Source organism: Oncorhynchus gorbuscha, linkage group LG21 (assembly GCF_021184085.1).
Source record: "Oncorhynchus gorbuscha isolate QuinsamMale2020 ecotype Even-year linkage group LG21, OgorEven_v1.0, whole genome shotgun sequence".
NCBI classification, from domain to species: domain Eukaryota; kingdom Metazoa; phylum Chordata; class Actinopteri; order Salmoniformes; family Salmonidae; genus Oncorhynchus; species Oncorhynchus gorbuscha.
The window spans coordinates 11,262,581-11,277,737 of record NC_060193.1 but is presented as its reverse complement, the minus strand read 5'-3'; the positions used below and the strand labels follow the sequence as shown (position 1 = coordinate 11,277,737).

The following is a 15,157-nucleotide window of genomic DNA, read 5'->3' as shown; positions in this document are numbered from 1 at the left end:
CAGAAGATGTGTAACCTGTGTTGATGGGAGGAGGCCAGTCAGAAGATGTGTAACCTGTGTTGATGGGAGGAGACCAGTCAGAAGATGTGTAACCTGTGTTGATGGGAGGAGGCCAGTCAGAAGATGTGTAACCTGTGTTGATGGGAGGAGGCCAGTCAGAAGATGTGTAACCTGTGTTGATGGGAGGAGGCCAGTCAGAAGATGTGTAACCTGTGTTGATGGGAGGAGGCCAGTCAGATGATGTTTAACCTGTGTTGATGGGAGGAGGCCAGTCAGATGATGTGTAACCTGTGTTGATGGGAGGAGGCCAGTCAGAAGATGTGTAACCTGTGTTAATGGGAGGAGACCAGTCAGATGATGTGTAACCTGTGTTGATGGGAGGAGGCCAGTCAGATGATGTGTAACCTGTGTTGATGGGAGGAGGCCAGTCAGAAGATGTGTAACCTGTGTTGATGGGAGGAGGCCAGTCAGAAGATGTGTAACCTGTGTTGATGGGAGGAGACCAGTCAGATGATGTGTTGATGGGAGGAGGCCAGTCAGATGATGTGTAACCTGTGTTGATGGGAGGAGGCCAGTCAGAAGATGTGTAACCTGTGTTGATGGGATGAGGCCAGTCAGAAGATGTGTAACCTGTGTTGATGGGAGGAGGCCAGTCAGATGTTGTGTAACCTGTGTTGATGGGAGGAGGCCAGTCAGAAGATGTGTAACCTGTGTTGATGGGAGGAGGCCAGTCAGAAGATGTGTAACCTGTGTTGATGGGAGGAGGCCAGTCAGAAGATGTGTAACCTGTGTTGATGGGAGGAGGCCAGTCAGAAGATGTGTAACCTGTGTTGATGGGAGGAGGCCAGTCAGAAGATGTGTAACCTGTGTTGATGGGAGGAGGCCAGTCAGAAGATGTGTAACCTGTGTTGATGGGAGGAGGCCAGTCAGAAGATGTGTAACCTGTGTTGATGGGAGGAGGCCAGTCAGAAGATGTGTAACCTGTGTTGATGGGAGGAGACCAGTCCGAAGATGTGTAACCTGTGTTGATGGGAGGAGGCCAGTCAGATGATGTGTAACCTGTGTTGGTGGGAGGAGGCCAGTCAGAAGATGTGTAACCTGTGTTGGTGGGAGGAGGCCAGTCAGAAGATGTGTAACCTGTGTTGATGGGAGGAGGCCAGTCAGAAGATGTGTAACCCATGTTGATGGGAGGAGGCCAGTCAGAAGATGTGTAACCTGTGTTGATGGGAGGAGGCCAGTCAGATGATGTGTAACCTGTGTTGATGGGAGGAGGCCAGTCAGAAGATGTGCAACCTGTGTTGATGGAAGGAGGCCAGTCAGAAGATGTGTAACCTGTGTTGATGGGAGGAGGCCAGTCAGATGATGTGTAACCTGTGTTGATGGGAGGAGGCCAGTCAGAAGATGTGTAACCTGTGTTGATGGGAGGAGGCCAGTCAGAAGATGTGTAACCTGTGTTGATGGGAGGAGGCCAGTCAGAAGATGTGTAACCTGTGTTGATGGGAGGAGGCCAGTCAGAAGATGTGTAACCTGTGTTGATGGGAGGAGGCCAGTCAGAAGATGTGTAACCTGTGTTGATGGGAGGAGGCCAGTCAGAAGATGTGTAACCTGTGTTGATGGGAGGAGGCCAGTCAGAAGACGTGTAACCTGTGTTGATGGGAGGAGGCTGTTTGATGTGTTTGACTGTCTTCATATTATGCTTCTTGCTCCATCTTTGACTTCCAGAAAAGTCTCCAACCTACCTCTCTTTCCAAAGTCCCCAACCTACCTCTCTGTCTTTCAACAGGTGGTAAAGGAGACATGGGTGTAATGGGAACTCCTGGATCTCTGGGAACCCCTGGCAACCCCGGAGGGCCCGGCTTCCCTGGACCTAAAGGCAGCTACACACACACACACCTGCACACACACACAAGCCCACACCTAAAGGGACTGCTACTATATAGACCATGGAGTCGTAGGACAGCAGTCGCAATAGATCCACGTATGACCAAGATCACACAAATGCCAGGTCTTACAATCAAACAAAGTAGTCCTAAACATCTGCTGCATTAGCCTTAAGGAACCCCCACACACACATAAACACACGTGTTAGTCATGTATGTGTCTCAGGTAATAGACCCTCTGACCCTGAGTGTCTCCTTCCTCCAGGTGACGATGGTTTCCCAGGGCGACCAGGTGGGACCGGCAGTCCAGGTCTGAAGGGAGACAGGGGAGACCCCGGTCTCGTAGGACCCCCCGGGCCCAGCAACTCTCCCCCTACAATCAAGGGAGCCAAAGGAGATGCAGGAGAACCAGGTACGTCTGTTTGTTGGTCTATCTATCTATCTATCTATCTATCTATCTATCTATCTATCTATCTGCCATGATCATAATGACTATAAAATGCAGGATTTGAGTAAATAAAAGGGTGCCCAAAATGGTGCTCCGCTGGGCACTCCCATCACAAATCTAGGCACCTTTGCAAGCGTTATGAATGTCGAAGTTCTCCCCAGTGTAGAAGAAAGTCTTTACACTCAGCATAGATGGATGCCCAACTCTTGTTTGATATGTTTACTGCTATTACTGAAACATGTCTAACCATCCTGTCTCTGTGCTGTGTAGGTTTGCGAGGTCAGCCGGGTCAGAAGGGTATTTCCGGTCTCCCTGGAGACGCTGGTATACCAGGACAGGATGGAAGACCTGGGTTACCTGGACCTCAAGGTATTGTAAAGTCATCCAATAGTACATTCATCCTATAGTACAGTCATCCTATAGTACAGTCATCCTATATTACAGTCATCCTATAGTACAGTCATCCTATAGTACAGTCATCCTGTAGTACAGTCATCCTGTAGTAAAGTCATCCAGGTAGTCCAGTCATCATATAGTACAGTCATCATATAGTACATTCATCCTATAGTACAGTCATCCTATAGTACAGTCCTCCTATAGTACAGTCATCCTATAGTACAGTCATCCTGTAGAAAAGTCATCCTGTAGTACAGTCATCCTGTAGTACAGTCATCCTATAGTACAGTCATCCTGTAGTACAGTCATCCTGTAGTAAAGTCATCCTGTAGTAAAGTCATCCTATAGTAAAGTCATCCTATAATACAGTCATCCTATAATAGTCATCCTATAGTACAGTCATCCTATAATAGTCATCCTATAGTACAGTCATCCTATAGTACAGTCATCCTGTAGTAAAGTCATCCTGTAGTACAGTCATCCTGTAGTAAAGTCATCCTATAGTAAAGTCATCCTATAGTACAGTCATCCTATAGTACAGTCATCCGATAATAGTCATCCTATAGTACAGTCATCCTATAATAGTCATCCTATAGTACAGTCATCCTATAATAGTCATCCTATAGTACAGTCATCCTATAGTACAGTCATCCTGTAGTACAGTCATCCTGTAGTACAGTCATCCTGTAGTAAAGTCATCCTATAGTAAAGTCATCCTGTGGTAAAGTCATCCTATAGTAAAGTCATCCTATAGTACAGTCATCCTATAATAGTCATCCTATAATAGTCATCCTATAATAGTCATCCTATAGTACAGTCATCATATAGTAAAGTCATCCTATTGTAAAGTCATCCTATTGTAAAGTCATCCTATAGTAAAGTCATCCTATAGTAAAGTAATCCTATAGTACAGTCATCCTATAATAGTCATCCTATAGTAAAGTCATCCTATAGTAAAGTAATCCTATAGTACAGTCATCCTATAATAGTCATCCTATAGTACAGTCATCCTATAATAGTCATCCTATAGTACAGTCATCCTATAGTACAGTCATCCTGTAGTACAGTCATCTAATAGTACAGTCGTCCTGTAGTACAGTCATCCTATTGTAAAGGCATCCTATTGTAAAGTCATCCTATAGTACAGTCATCCTGTAGTACAGTCATCTAATAGTACAGTCATCCTATAATACAGTCATCCTATAATAGTCATCCTATAGTACAGTCATCCTATAATAGTCATCCTATAATACAGTCATCCTATAATAGTCATCCTATAGTACAGTCATCATATAATAGTCATCCTATAGTACAGTCATCCTATAATAGTCATCCTATAGTACAGTCATCCTACAGTACAGTCATCTAATAGTACAGTCATCTAATAGTACAGTCATCCTGTAGTACAGTCATCCTGTAGTACAGTCATCCTATAGTACAGTCATCCTATAGTACAGTCATCCTGTAGTAAAGTCATCCTATTGTAAAGTCATCCTATTGTAAAGTCATCCTATTGTAAAGTCATCCTATAATACAGTCATCCTATAATACAGTCATCCTATAATAGTCATCCTATTGTAAAGTCATCCTATAGTACAGTCATCCTATAGTACAGTCATCCTACAGTACAGTCATCCTACAGTACAGTCATCCTATAGTACAGTCATCCTGTAGTAAAGTCATCCTGTAGTAAAGTCATCCGATAGTAAAGTCATCCTATTGTAGTCATCCTATAAGTCATCCTATTGTAGTCATCCTATTGTAGTCATCCTATAGTAGTCATCAAATAAAATAAAATCAAATGTATTTATATAGCCCTTCGTACATCAGCTGATATCTCAAAGTGCTGTACAGAAACCCAGCCTAAAACCCCAAACAGCAAGCAATGCAGGTGTAGAAGTCATCCTATAATAGTCATCCTATTGTAGTCATCCCATTGTCGTCATCCTATAGTAGTCATCCTATAGTAGTCATCCTATAATAGTCATCCTATAATAGTCATCCTATTGTAGTCATCCCATTGTCGTCATCCTATAGTAGTCATCCTATAGTAGTCATCCTATAGTACAGTCATCATATAGTACAGTCATCCTATAGCAGTCATCCTATAGTACAGTCGTCCTATAGGAGTCATCCTATAGTACAGTCATCCTATAGTACAGTCATCATATAGTACAGTCATCCTGTAGTACAGTCATCCTATAATAGTCATCCTATAATAGTCATCCTATAATAGTCATCCTATAATAGTCATCCTATAATAGTCATCATATAGTACAGTCATCATATAGTACAGACATCATATAGTACAGTCATCATATAGTACAGTCATCATATAGTACAGTCATCATATAGTACAGTCATCATATAGTACAGACATCATATAGTACAGTCATCATATAGTACAGTCATCATATAGTACAGACATCATATAGTACATTCATCATATAGTACAGTCATCATATAGTACAGACATCATATAGTACAGTCATCATATAGTACAGTCATCATATAGTACAGTCATCATATAGTACAGTCATCATATAGTACAGACATCATATAGTACAGACATCATATAGTGCAGTCATCATATAGTACAGTCATCATATAGTACAGTCATCATATAGTACAGACATCATATAGTACAGTCATCATATAGTACAGTCATCATATAGTACAGACATCATATAGTACAGTCATCATATATTACAGTCATCATATAGTACAGACATCATATAGTACAGACATCATATAGTACAGTCATCATATAGTACAGTCATCATATAGTGCAGTCATCATATAGTACAGTCATCATATAGTACAGACATCATATAGTACAGTCATCATATAGTGCAGTCATCATATAGTACAGTCATCATATAGTACAGTCATCATATAGTACAGACATCATATAGTACAGTCATCATATAGTACAGTCATCATATAGTACAGTCATCATATAGTACAGACATCATATAGTACAGACATCATATAGTACAGTCGTCATATAGTACAGTCGTCATATAGTACAGACATCATATAGTACAGTCATCATATAGTACAGACATCATATAGTACAGTCATCATATAGTACAGTCATCATATAGTACAGACATCATATAGTACAGTCATCATATATTACAGTCATCATATAGTACAGACATCATATAGTACAGACATCATATAGTACAGTCATCATATAGTACAGTCATCATATAGTACAGTCATCATATAGTACAGTCATCATATAGTACAGACATCATATAGTACAGTCATCATATAGTACAGTCATCATATAGTACAGTCATCATATAGTACAGTCATCATATAGTACAGTCATCATATAGTACAGTCATCATATAGTACAGTCACCATATAGTACAGTCATCATATAGTACAGACATCATATAGTACAGTCATCATATAGTACAGTCATCATATAGTACAGTCATCATATAGTACAGTCATCATATAGTACAGTCATCATATAGTGCAGTCATCATATAGTACAGTCATCATATAGTGCAGTCATCATATAGTACAGTCATCATATAGTACAGTCATCATATAGTACAGACATCATATAGTACAGTCATCATATAGTGCAGTCATCATATAGTACAGTCATCATATAGTACAGTCATCATATAGTACAGTCATCATATAGTACAGTCATCATATAGTACAGTCATCATATAGTACAGTCATCATATAGTACAGTCATCATATAGTACAGTCATCATATAGTACAGACATCATATAGTACAGACATCATATAGTACAGTCATCATATAGTACAGTCATCATATAGTACAGTCATCATATAGTACAGTCATCATATAGTACAGTCATCATATAGTACAGACATCATATAGTACAGACATCATATAGTGCAGTCATCATATAGTACAGTCATCATATAGTACAGTCATCATATAGTACAGTCATCATATAGTACAGTCATCATATAGTACAGTCATCATATAGTACAGACATCATATAGTACAGACATCATATAGTACAGACATCATATAGTACAGTCATCATATAGTACAGTCATCATATAGTACAGTCATCATATAGTACAGTCATCATATAGTACAGTCATCATATAGTACAGACATCATATAGTACAGACATCATATAGTACAGTCATCATATAGTACAGTCATCATATAGTACAGTCATCATATAGTACAGTCATCATATAGTACAGACATCATATAGTACAGACATCATATAGTACAGTCATCATATATTACAGACATCATATAGTACAGTCATCATATAGTACAGTCATCATATAGTACAGTCATCATATAGTACAGACATCATATAGTACAGTCATCATATAGTATAGTCATCATATAGTACAGTCATCATATAGTACAGACATCATATAGTACAGTCATCATATAGTACAGTCATCATATAGTACAGTCATCATATAGTACAGTCATCATATAGTACAGTCATCATATAGTACAGACATCATATAGTACAGTCATCATATAGTACAGACATCATATAGTACAGACATCATATAGTACAGTCATCATATAGTACAGTCATCATATAGTACAGTCATCATATAGTACAGTCATCATATAGTACAGACATCATATAGTAAAGTCATCATATAGTACAGTCATCATATAGTACAGTCATCATATAGTACAGACATCATATAGTACAGTCATCATATAGTACAGTCATCATATAGTACAGTCATCATATAGTACAGACATCATATAGTACAGTCATCATATAGTACAGACATCATATAGTACAGTCATCATATAGTACAGTCATCATATAGTACAGTCATCATATAGTACAGACATCATATAGTACAGTCATCATATAGTACAGACATCATATAGTACAGTCATCATATAGTACAGTCATCATATAGTACAGTCATCATATAGTACAGTCATCATATAGTACAGTCATCATATAGTACAGTCATCATATAGTACAGACATCATATAGTACAGTCATCATATAGTACAGTCATCATATAGTACAGACATCATATAGTACAGACATCATATAGTACAGTCATCATATAGTACAGTCATCATATAGTACAGTCATCATATGGTACAGACATCATATGGTACAGTCATCATATGGTACAGACATCATATAGTACAGTCATCATATAGTACAGTCATCATATAGTACAGTCATCATATAGTACAGACATCATATAGTACAGTCATCATATAGTACAGTCATCATATAGTACAGTCATCATATAGTACAGTCATCATATAGTACAGTCATCATATAGTACAGTCATCATATAGTACAGTCATCATATAGTGCAGACATCATATAGTGCAGTCATCATATAGTGCAGACATCATATAGTACAGTCATCATATAGTACAGTCATCATATAGTACAGTCATCATATAGTACAGACATCATATAGTACAGTCATCATATAGTACAGACATCATATAGTACAGACATCATATAGTACAGTCATCATATAGTACAGTCATCATATAGTACAGTCATCATATAGTACAGACATCATATAGTGCAGTCATCATATAGTGCAGACATCATATAGTACAGTCATCATATAGTACAGTCATCATATAGTACAGTCATCATATAGTACAGTCATCATAAAGTGCAGTCATCATATAGTGCAGTCATCATATAGTACAGTCATCATATAGTACAGTCATCATATAGTACATTCATCATATAGTACAGTCATCATATAGTACAGTCATCATATAGTACAGTCATCATATAGTACAGTCATCATATGGTACAGTCATCATATAGTACAGTCATCATATAGTACAGTCATCATATAGTACAGTCATCATATAGTACAGTCATCATATAGTACAGTCATCATATAGTACAGACATCATATAGTACAGTCATCATATAGTACAGTCATCATATAGTACAGTCATCATATAGTACAGTCATCATATAGTACAGTCATCATATAGTACAGTCATCATATAGTACAGTCATCATATAGTACAGACATCATATAGTACAGTCATCATATAGTACAGTCATCATATAGTACAGTCATCATATAGTACAGTCATCATATAGTACAGTCATCATATAGTACAGTCATCATATAGTACAGTCATCATATAGTACAGTCATCATATGGTACAGTCATCATATGGTACAGTCATCATATGGTACAGTCATCATATAGTACAGTCATCATATAGTACAGACATCATATAGTACAGTCATCATATAGTACAGACATCATATAGTACAGTCATCATATGGTACAGTCATCATATGGTACAGTCATCATATGGTACAGTCATCATATAGTACAGTCATCATATAGTACAGTCATCATATAGTACAGTCATCATATAGTACTGTCATCATATAGTACAGTCATCATATAGTACAGACATCATATAGTACAGTCATCATATAGTACAGTCATCATATGGTACTGTCATCATATAGTACTGTCATCATATAGTACAGTCATCATATAGTACAGACATCATATAGTACAGTCATCATATAGTACAGTCATCATATAGTACAGTCATCATATAGTACAGTCATCCTACCTAGAGATCTTACTTGATCATGTTTCCTGTTGACTTCAATGTGCCGTTCAGATATTAATTATTTCATTATTAGTGTCTTGCATCTTCAGAAATGCCTAACCAACATGGGCTTATACAATACAAGCATTTCGCTACACTCGCACTAACATCTGCTAACCATGTGTATGTGACAGATCAAATTTGATTTGTTTTGATGCAATACCTATGTCTAAAGTTGTCATTGAGCACCAGAATGTTCTCCATAACGTACTCTACTGAACAGTCACTCCTAACATTCTCTTCCCATTCTTTACGTAATATCTTCAGGTCCCAAAGGAGACATGGGCATCCCTGGAGGATCAGGCTCACCAGGAAGCCAAGGACTTAAAGGCAACATGGGAGAGATGGGCTTCCCAGGTGGGTGTCAGCCAGCTGATAACCTCATATCATCACCATCACCATCACGTTCTATACACTCATACCATCACCATCACCATCATGTTATATAACCTCATACCATCACCATCACGTTCTATAACCTCATATCATCACCATCACGTTCTATACACTCATATCATCACCATCATGTTGTATAACCTCATATCATCACCATCATGTTCTATACACTCATATCATCACCATCACGTTCTATAACCTCATATCATCACCATCACGTTCTATACACTCATATCATCACCATCATGTTGTATAACCTCATATCATCACCATCATGTTCTATAACCTCATATCATCACCATCATGTTCTATACACTCATATCATCACCATCATGTTCTATAACCTCATATCATCACCATCACGTTCTATACACTCATACCATCACCATCATGTTGTATAACCTCATATCATCACCATCACGTTCTATACCCTCATATCATAACCATCACAATCACGTTCTATACCCTCATATCCCTATAAACATCGTGTTATATAACCTCATACCATCACCATCATGTTCTATACCCTCATACCATCACCATCATGTTCTATACCCTCATATCATCACCATCACGTTCTATACCCTCATATCATCACCATCCCGTTCTATACCCTCATATCCCTATAAACATCGTGTTATATAACCTCATATCCCCACCATCACGTTCTATACCCTCATACCATCACCATCACCATCATGTTTTATACCCTCATATCATCACCATCACCATCATGTTATATAACCTCATATCCCCACCATCACGTTCTATACCCTCATACCATCACCATCATGTTCTATACCCTCATACCATCACCATCAGGTTATATAACCTCATATCATCACCATCCCCATCACGTTCTATAACCTCATATCATCACCATCATGTTTTATACCCTCATATCATCACCATCACCATCATGTTATATAACCTCATATCCCCACCATCACGTTCTATACCCTCATACCATCACCATCATGTTCTATACCCTCATACCATCACCATCAGGTTATATAACCTCATATCATCACCATCACCATCATGTTATATAACCTCATATCATCACCATCACCATCACCATCATGTTATATAACCTCATATCCCCACCATCACCATCACGTTCTATACCCTCATATCATCACCATCACCATCATGTTATATAACCTCATATCCCCACCATCACCATCACGTTCTATACCCTCATATCATCACCATCATGTTCTGTAACCTCATATCATCACCATCATGTTATATAACCTCATATCATCACCATCACCATCATGTTGTATAACCTCATATCATCACCATCATGTTATATAACCTCATATCATCACCATCATGTTATTTAACCTCATATCATCACCATCATGTTATTTAACCTCATATCATCACCATCATGTTATATAACCTCATATCATCACCATCATGTTATATAACCTCATATCATCACCATCATGTTCTATAACCTCATATCATCACCATCACCATCATGTTGTATAACCTCATATCATCACCATCACCATCATGTTGTATAACCTCATATCATCACCATCATGTTATATAACCTCATATCATCACCATCATGTTATATAACCTCATATCATCACCATCAGGTTATATAACCTCATATCATCACCATCATGTTCTATAAACTCATATCATCACCATCATGTTCTATAAACTCATATCATCACCATCAGGTTATATAACCTCATATCATCACCATCATGTTATATAACCTCATATCATCACCATCAGGTTATATAACCTCATATCATCACCATCACGTTCTATAACCTCATATCATCACCATCACCATCATGTTCTATACCCTCATATCATCACCATCACCATCATGTTATATAACCTCATATCATCACCATCACGTTCTATACCCTCATATCATCACCATCATGTTATATAACCTCATATCATCACCATCACGTTCTATACCCTCATATCATCACCATCATGTTATATAACCTCATATCATCACCATCACCATCATGTTATATAACCTCATATCATCACCATCAGGTTATATAACCTCATATCATCACCATCATGTTATTTAACCTCATATCATCACCATCAGGTTATATAACCTCATATCATCACCATCAGGTTATATAACCTCATATCATCACCATCACGTTCTATACCCTCATATCATCACCATCATGTTATATAACCTCATATCATCACCATCACCATCATGTTATATAACCTCATATCATCACCATCATGTTATTTAACCTCATATCATCACCATCATGTTATATACCCTCATATCATCACCATCATGTTATATAACCTCATATCATCACCATCACGATCATGTTCTGTAACCTCATATCATCACCATCATGTTGTATAACCTCATATCATCACCATCACCATCAGGTTATATACCCTCATATCATCACCATCACCATCATGTTATATAACCTCATATCATCACCATCACCATCATGTTCTATAAACTCATATCATCACCATCATGTTATATAAACTCATATCATCACCATCATGTTATATAACCTCATATCATCACCATCACGTTCTATACCCTCATATCATCACCATCATGTTATATAACCTCATATCATCACCATCACCATCAGGTTATATACCCTCATATCATCACCATCACCATCAGGTTATATAACCTCATATCATCACCATCATGTTATGTAACCTCATATCATCACCATCAGGTTATATAACCTCATATCATCACCATCACCATCAGGTTATATACCCTCATATCATCACCATCACCATCAGGTTATATAACCTCATATCATCACCATCATGTTATGTAACCTCATATCATCACCATCATGTTCTGTAACCTCATATCATCACCATCATGTTGTATAACCTCATATCATCACCATCACCATCAGGTTATATAACCTCATATCATCACCATCACCATCATGTTATATAACCTCATATCATCACCATCATGTTATATAACCTCATATCATCACCATCACCATCAGGTTATGTAACCTCATATCATCACCATCATGTTGTATAACCTCATATCATCACCATCATGTTATATAACCTCATATCATCACCATCACCATCAGGTTATGTAACCTCATATCATCACCATCATGTTATATAACCTCATATCATCACCATCACCATCAGGTTATATAACCTCATATCATCACCATCACCATCATGTTATATAACCTCATATCATCACCATCACGTTCTATACCCTCATATCATCACCATCATGTTATATAACCTCATATCATCACCATCACGTTCTATACCCTCATATCATCACCATCATGTTATATAACCTCATATCATCACCATCACCATCATGTTATATAACCTCATATCATCACCATCAGGTTATATAACCTCATATCATCACCATCATGTTATTTAACCTCATATCATCACCATCAGGTTATATAACCTCATATCATCACCATCAGGTTATATAACCTCATATCATCACCATCACGTTCTATACCCTCATATCATCACCATCATGTTATATAACCTCATATCATCACCATCACCATCATGTTATATAACCTCATATCATCACCATCATGTTATTTAACCTCATATCATCACCATCATGTTATATACCCTCATATCATCACCATCATGTTATATAACCTCATATCATCACCATCACGATCATGTTCTGTAACCTCATATCATCACCATCATGTTGTATAACCTCATATCATCACCATCACCATCAGGTTATATACCCTCATATCATCACCATCACCATCATGTTATATAACCTCATATCATCACCATCACCATCATGTTCTATAAACTCATATCATCACCATCATGTTATATAAACTCATATCATCACCATCATGTTATATAACCTCATATCATCACCATCACGTTCTATACCCTCATATCATCACCATCATGTTATATAACCTCATATCATCACCATCACCATCAGGTTATATACCCTCATATCATCACCATCACCATCAGGTTATATAACCTCATATCATCACCATCATGTTATGTAACCTCATATCATCACCATCAGGTTATATAACCTCATATCATCACCATCACCATCAGGTTATATACCCTCATATCATCACCATCACCATCAGGTTATATAACCTCATATCATCACCATCATGTTATGTAACCTCATATCATCACCATCATGTTATGTAACCTCATATCATCACCATCAGGTTATATAACCTCATATCATCACCATCATGTTATGTAACCTCATATCATCACCATCATGTTATATAACCTCATATCATCACCATCATGTTCTATAACCTCATATCATCACCATCACCATCATGTTATATAACCTCATATCATCACCATCACCATCATGTTATATAACCTCATATCATCACCATCACCATCATGTTGTATAACCTCATATCATCACCATCACCATCATGTTATATAACCTCATATCATCACCATCATGTTATATAACCTCATATCATCACCATCATGTTATGTAACCTCATATCATCACCATCAGGTTATATAACCTCATATCATCACCATCATGTTCTATAAATGTCCATATCCACTCTGCACCACCATGATATGTTTATTCTCTTGTCACTTTTATATTTTATTCACTCAAATGCAATAAATAATTATAAAACGTGTTTAAAGACCCCATAAACCCTTAGACTCGGCCATTCTCAACCATCTAACACACTCCTGTTGATTAAAACCCATTATGAATGAGTAGTTCTGTAGTTTAGGGATGAAAATAGTGCTGTCGGTGAACTGATTGATTAGTGTTTTCAGTGAACTGATTGATTAGTGTTTTCGGTGAACTGATTGATTAGTGTTTTCAATGAACTGATTGATTAGTGTTGTCAGTGAACTGATTGATTAGTGTTGTCAGTGAACTGATTGATTAGTGTTTTCAGTGAACTGATTGATTAGTGTTTTCAATGAACTGATTGATTAGTGTTTTCGGTGAACTGATTGATTAGTGTTTTCGGTGAACTGATTGATTAGTGTTTTCAATGAACTGATTGATTGGTGTTTTCAGTGAACTGATTGATTAGTGTTGTCAGTGAACTGATTGATTAGTGTTTTCAGTGAACTGATTGATTGGTGTTTTCAGTGAACTGATTGATTGGTGTTTTCAGTGAACTGATTGATTAGTGTTGTCAGTGAATTGATTGATTAGTGTTTTAAGTGAACTGATTGATTAGTGTTGTCAGTGAACTGATTGATTAGTGTTTTCAGTGAACTGATTGATTAGTGTTTTCAGTGAACTGATTGATTAGTGTTTTCAGTGAACTGATTGATTGGTGTTTTCAGTGAACTGATTGATTGGTGTTTTCAGTGAACTGATTGATTAGTGTTTTCAGTGAACTGATTGATTGGTGTTT

At 37.3% G+C, this 15,157-nt stretch overlaps 1 protein-coding gene across 1 annotated transcript in view; it reads left to right on the top strand.

Annotated features, from left to right (window-relative positions):
- Positions 1 to 15,157, top strand: part of LOC124008874 (collagen alpha-5(IV) chain-like) — a 152,796-nt gene that overhangs the window by 110,252 nt on the left and 27,387 nt on the right. Inside the window, exons 29-32 of the mRNA XM_046320459.1 lie at positions 1,784 to 1,873; positions 2,146 to 2,292; positions 2,599 to 2,697; positions 9,624 to 9,713. Of these exons, the coding sequence (XP_046176415.1) occupies positions 1,784 to 1,873; positions 2,146 to 2,292; positions 2,599 to 2,697; positions 9,624 to 9,713 (426 nt within the window). The remainder of the gene's footprint in view (positions 1 to 1,783; positions 1,874 to 2,145; positions 2,293 to 2,598; positions 2,698 to 9,623; positions 9,714 to 15,157) is intronic.